At 43.3% G+C, this 6,548-nt stretch overlaps 1 protein-coding gene across 2 annotated transcripts; it reads left to right on the top strand.

Moving 5' to 3' along the window:
* Window positions 1-1,721: 1,721 nt before the first annotated feature.
* LOC133517376 (uncharacterized) lies at window positions 1,722-5,583 on the top strand. 2 transcript variants are annotated; one of them, XM_061850673.1, is made up of 2 exons: window positions 1,722-2,632; window positions 5,443-5,583. In XM_061850673.1, the coding sequence occupies exons 1-2, from the start codon at window positions 1,867-1,869 to the stop codon at window positions 5,445-5,447; spliced, it is 771 nt and encodes a 256-aa protein (XP_061706657.1). In that variant the 5' UTR covers window positions 1,722-1,866; the 3' UTR covers window positions 5,448-5,583. The 2 variants fall into 2 exon arrangements, with proteins under 2 accessions (XP_061706657.1, XP_061706656.1); XM_061850672.1 differs by having other exon boundaries at window positions 5,434-5,578.
* The last annotated feature ends 965 nt before the right edge of the window (window positions 5,584-6,548 follow it).

Raw genomic sequence — 6,548 nt, 5'->3', positions numbered from 1 at the left:
GTGACACTCAAATGAATATACTTTATAACACTACTGACTGATCACTGTGGCCGCTGAAGGCGATATGGGCGAGCACCTGGTTGCACCACAAAGTAAAAAGTATGATTCTACCCACTTATAAAAACGTAATGAATGTCTTGTGTTATTTGTTGTTGGTACCGCGATGTCTACCTGATTCGCGACAGTGGGCGAGTCCAACTCGCTCTTGTCCTGTTTTCTTATATTTCGTCCACCAACCCATTAAGAAACTAATTCCGCTTTAGTTCAGCATTACGCGATATAAAAACGCTACAAGCGAATGCAAATAGTCTTTCTTATTACAAGAGCTGCAATCCGAGTCAAGTGATGTTCTGTTTTTACATTCCCGGGAATGTTTTTATTCCCGGAATCATTTTTGACAATTAAAGTGCATTGGGGAAACTTCGAAAGCGGGATAATTTTGAAAATGGCATATATTTTTAACCACATAAGGCCCAATTTTCGTATCCCCAGAGCTTATTCTAGACACTACTGACCATTGTTACTTCCGCTGACCAAAACCACCTATCGTCAAAATTCATACTTTGTCCGAGCTCCGAGGTCAATGAATGAACTGTGTCATAGCAACGATCAACTGGATTTACATCTAATGAAACCTGCAATAATTAAAAACCTCATGGCATCTAGTTTCTTTAATCCCCTGCCTGCAGATTAGCATAGGTTTAATTTAAATATTAATATTTAAATAATAATTTTAATATAAAATATTAGATTCTTCCATTGGATCTATGGAGGCCGCACACTGCTCCGAGGCCAAGAACGTTTGGTCTATAACCTGCCCAAACACGGATCCGCCTGCCAATCCTTGCTCGCAGAAGCAATGGGACGAGCCTCTCTGTCAACTAGTACGGAAAAACCTTTTAGATACGTCAACTAGTTCGACAGACCGAGCTCGTCTCCTTGCGACTGCGGAGTGGGAGTCGGGTCTGTGGCTGCAGGCATTACCCTCTCCAAATATTGGCACTTTTTTGGATGACACTACCTTCCGCCTGGCAGCTAGCTTACGTTTAGGGGCATCAACTAACCAACCACATCGCTGTCAATGCGGCGCCATGGTGGACATCCTAGGCCACCATGGCCTCTCGTGCGTCCGAAGCGCTGGAAGAATGCCCCGCCACGCCAGTATGAATGATGTTATCCGTCGGGCCCTTGTTAGTGCCAGAGTGCCGGCAGTACTTGAGCCCAGCGGTCTAGCCAGGGACGATGGCAAGCGACCCGACGGAATGACACTGGTGCCTTGGAGCATGGGTCGGCCGCTAGTGTGGGACGCTACATGCGTTGATACCCTGGCACCGTCCCATGTCCCGAGCACCAAAGTTACCGCTGGCGCTGCGGCATCCTCGGCCGAAAGCCTCAAGCGCCGCAAATATTCAGCACTAGGAAGTAGCTACATGTTTGCGGCGTTTGGCGTTGAAACCTTGGGGCCATGGGGGCCAAGTGCGCGTCGGCTTTTTAAAGATTTGTCGGCGCGCCTAATAGAGGCCTCGGGCGACCAGAGGGCTGGCCACTATTTCGCTCAGCGTATAAGTATCGCCATACAGCGGGGAAATACGGCCAGCCTTCTAGGCACCTTGCCCATTGACGGCGATTTGGGCCAAATTTTTTATCTTTAGTTTAAGTTGTTAATAAGTTTTATTTTATTATGTATGTTTATTTCTTTGTTTTTGGATATCAGAACTTTGTTATGTATGTGTGCGTGAGCGCACCACCCCGCATCATTTACTACATGTAATAAACCAGTGTGTCTATAGCCATCGGTTGTTTCACTCGCGCCCTTCCCGAATATAACATTGGCGGCGATCTACCTACTCACACGCGAAAATAAAAATGTCCAGTGCGCATTTCGGAATTTTGCCTACGTTTGATCACCATTCGCAGACCTGGAAAACGTTTAAATCACGTTTATTACAATGGTTTGTGGCAAATAAAATAAATGCGACGTCGGACGCGGGAGGCGAACAAAGGCGAGCGATATTACTTAGCACACTCATTGACGGTACTTACAAACTCGCAGCGGATTTAGCGTTGCCCAAGAAGATAGAAGAAGTACCATACGAAGATGTATTAAAGTTGCTGGAAGACCACTTTGTCCCAAGGGTGTTTGGTTTTAGTGAACGGTACAAATTTTATTCGGCTGTTCAACAAAACGGGGAGACGCATACCCAATGGGCGGCAAGGCTACGTGGTTTGTCAGCGGATTGCGACTTCACAAACGTGGAGGAAGTTCTTCGCGACAGATTTATGATGGGCATGCTGCCGGGACGGGAGCGGGACAAGGTTTTCACGCAGGACCTCAAGGAGCTGACGCTTACCAAGGCGGTGGAGTTGGCTAACGCGGTGCGCTGCGCGCGGGAGGTGTCAGCGGGTGCAGGGCAAGCGGCCTCGACGAACGACCAGCTGTTCAAGATCACCAGCGAGACCAAGGATACAGCCCGTGAAAAATGTGCAGTGTGCGGTTATTCAAACCATAAGACGGCCGAATGTCGTTTTTCTAATTATCGATGCAAGAAATGCCGCGGTAAAGGCCATTTAAAAAGAATGTGCAAAACAGTAAAGTGCATTATGGCGAATGACGTGAGCGAGGGAGACGATGGTAAGTTGTTTAATATTCGTTCCATAAAGGGGGCACCCATGTTAGAATGGGTCACCGTACAAGGCGTGCCTTTACAGTTTGAAATTGATAGCGGGGCAGCGGTCACGGCGATGTCACCGCAGCTGTTCAACAAGCATTTCTCTAAAGTGACGATTTGCGAACCTAAGAAAAATCTGGCGTCATATAACGGCGGTAACCTGGACTGCATAGGTATGGCGCCAATGCCCGTAGAATACACGGGGCGCACACAGCTGATTGATGTTTACATTATTCGCAATGGTGGCCCGCCGATTTTAGGTCGAGATTTCATTTCATCATTTAACTTAGAAATGACAACAGCAGTTAATTACTGTACGCAAAAACGGGATGAACTAGAAATATTGCAAAGTAATTATCCGGCAGTGTTTTCAGATAACTTAGGCCTATTTAATAAGTACAAGGTAGGGTTGCAGCTTAAACCAGACGCGAAACCGGTTTTTTTTAAAGCGCGACCGTTAGCATTTGCACTAAAAGGAAAAGTGGACAAGGAAATAGACCGCTTAGTAAGTCTAGGTGTGTTAAAGCCTGTTGAGTATTCGGAATACGCATCTCCAATAGTTCCGGTGTTAAAAAATAATGGCACCATGCGTATTTGTGCTGATTATTCGGTCAGCATTAATAAGCAGCTGTGTGTGGAGCAATATCCGTTACCCACAATAAAAGAGTTGTTTGCTAAATTACACGGAGGACAAACGTTCTCAAAGCTAGACTTATCTTCCGCGTACACTCAGCTTGAGTTAAAGCCGGAGTCACAGCATCTTACCTGCATAAATACGCATCGTGGTTTATTTTTCTACACACGCTTAGTTTTTGGGTTGGCTAGTGCCCCGGCTATATTTCAGCGCGCGATTGATAATTTGCTTAGTGGAATGGACGGAGTACTGTGTTTACTGGATGTTATATTGATAACCGGTAAAGACGACACTGAACATTTGCAAAGATTAAACGCAGTTTTAAAAAGATTAGAAAACGCAGGGTTAACTTTGCAAAAAGAAAAATGCGTATTTTTTCAAGACAAGGTGCAATATTTAGGCTACATAATTGATAAAAACGGACTTCACAAATCACCGGACAAGGTAAAAGCAATCCTGGAAGCCCCAGTACCGACCAATGTAAATAAATTGCAATCATTTTTAGGTTTAGTAAACTACTACCGTAATTTTGTGCAAGGGGCATCCATGATACTTTCACCTTTGTATGATTTGTTGAAGAAGGGAGTCAAGTGGTGCTGGAGAGAGGAGCATGATCGAGCATTTGAAAAAATAAAAAAAAGCCTAGCTTCGGATCAGGTTTTAGCCCATTTTGACCCAAATAAGAATCTAGTTCTAACCGTTGACGCATCACCTCACGGTCTTGGTGCCATTTTGAGTCAAATACAGCCAGATAACAGCGAAAGGCCTATTTCATTCGCTTCACGTACTCTTAACGCGGCAGAAAAAAATTATTCGCAACTTCAAAAAGAAGCCACGGCAATCGTGTTCGCAGTTAAACGTTACCATCAATATTTATTTGGGAGGTCGGTGCCCTTTATTTTACGAACCGACCATAAACCTCTAATCTCCATTTTCGGGCCTTATAAGGGCATTCCCGAAGTTACTGCTAATCGGTTGCAAAGGTATGCTATTTTTTTAAGCGCGTATAATTATAAAATTGAATATATACGGAGTGCCATGAATAGTGCGGATTATCTGTCTCGAGCTTGTTTACCTGACGACAGCGATAACAGCGGAGGGCCACAGCGGGAGCGCGCGCGCGGGGAGGGACAAGACCCGTTAACAACAGATGATCGCGCGTCATACATCAATTTTGTTATCGAAGGTTGCTTACCATTAACTACGGACGAGTTGCGTAAACAAACAAAGATTGACCCAGATTTAAGTAAGGTGATAGGTTACGTTTGTAAAGGCTGGCCTAAGAAAATTAATGACGATAGGTTAAAACCGTATTTCCAATGTAGATTGCAGTTAGCTTATGAAAACGGCTGTTTGATGAGAGGCCATAAGGTCGTGATTCCTGCGACTTTGCAGTCACGCGCGTTATCGGAGTTACATAATTCTCACTTAGGAATAGTTAAAACAAAAGCGGAGGCTCGGTCCAAATTTTGGTTTCCCAAGATCGACGAAAAGATTGAACGAATGATAGGTTCATGTGAAACTTGTATTAAGTTGAGGCCTGCTCCCAGTCGTGCACCGTTAGCTCCTTGGAAATTCCCAACGGATCCCTTTACGAGGATCCATGTAGATTTTTTGGGCCCAATTAATGGCAATACTTACTTAGTCATCGTAGATGCTCATAGTAAATGGGTTGAGGTATATAATATGAAGAATGGTACTAATACGTCGGCTGTGTGCGAGAAGTTGTACGAGTTTATGGCTAGGTTTGGGTTACCGCAAGTGATAGTTAGTGATAACGGGCGCGCATTTACGTCACAAGAGTTTAAGGATTTTTGCTTGTTGAACGACATAACACCGGTGACGTCCCCGGTGTACCACGCGGCTAGCAATGGTCAAGCAGAGAGTTCAGTGAAAATAGTCAAAAAGGGAATTAAATCCTGTCTAATAGATAGTAAAAGCATAAAAGATTGTACAAATAAGTTGCAAAAATATCTTTTTGACTACAGGAATTCAATACATTCCACGACGGGGCACTCGCCTGCTCAACTAGTTTTCGACCGCAAACTTCGGACCCGTCTTGATTTACTTAACCCTTCGCCTGCGTCCCCCTCGCACACGTCATTGGATAATTATGTCAAAAATCAACAGTGTTTACAGAGTAAAGCGTATAGTGGTAAAAATAAACAAGAATTTAAGATAGGCGATAAGGTTTTATATAAAAAGAACTTTAATAATAACAAGTTTACATGGTGTAAGGGTGTTATTATGGAAAAGTTGGGAAAAGTTGTATATTTAGTAAAAGATTGTGAACATTTAGATAAGCATAAAAAACATAAAGATCAATTAATGTTATACAAGGGACAACAAGAGGACGGTTCGTTTCTAGATGACATTTCTCTGGAAAATTTATTTTCATCAGAACAAAACCTTCCATCTACGTGTACTACTGCCGGCAGCGAAATGCAAAATAATGGGGGAGGAGAAGGCGGCCAAATAGCCGACCTAAGCCCAGAAGGCGCGGATTTACCAGGTCCTTTGCCGCCGCCCGACGACGACCCACAGGAACAGTTCGAGGACGCCGAGTCGGACGACACCCCAGTAGAAGGGCCAGATGAACCAAATGTACCCCATCCGTCTACCACTGTCGGTCAGGACAGAGTCAAACGGAACCGTCCCAAAGTTAATTATAAACCCTATTTTAAGTAATCCTGTATCTAGGCTAGTTGTAAACTATGGGGAGGATTGTTATGTATGTGTGCGTGAGCGCACCACCCCGCATCATTTACTACATGTAATAAACCAGTGTGTCTATAGCCATCGGTTGTTTCACTCGCGCCCTTCCCGAATATAACAAACTTATAATTAAATCTTGACTAATTTAAATATTAATTTTAATTTAAATAAGAAACAAATTACTACATTCTTTTCTCATAGCATATTTGGCGTTTGTAATGTGTTTAAGTAATTTATAATATGCCTACCTTTGTATCCTGTCTGTGGAAACCTGTAATTGGCTTCTCTGATACATATTTATGTTAACCTAGTTATAGTTTATGCTGTTGCCTAAGCATTTTTCATGGTAGTTTACAAGATTAAATTTATATTATTAAAGTGCAAAAACGGATTTAAAAAATGCGTAGCGTAAAATAGTTCTAACGTCAAAGTGATATTGGTTGCCTGAATCGAGCTGCTTCTGTAAATTATACGACATACAAAAAGATATCTAAATGAGAACTTATCTAAACCAGAACTTACGTTATCGT

The sequence above is a fragment of the Cydia pomonella genome, chromosome 4 (genome assembly GCF_033807575.1).
Source record: "Cydia pomonella isolate Wapato2018A chromosome 4, ilCydPomo1, whole genome shotgun sequence".
Lineage (NCBI taxonomy): Eukaryota > Metazoa > Arthropoda > Insecta > Lepidoptera > Tortricidae > Cydia > Cydia pomonella.
Note: the sequence above shows the minus strand (reverse complement) of the source record. Positions and strands in the feature narration are given on the sequence as shown.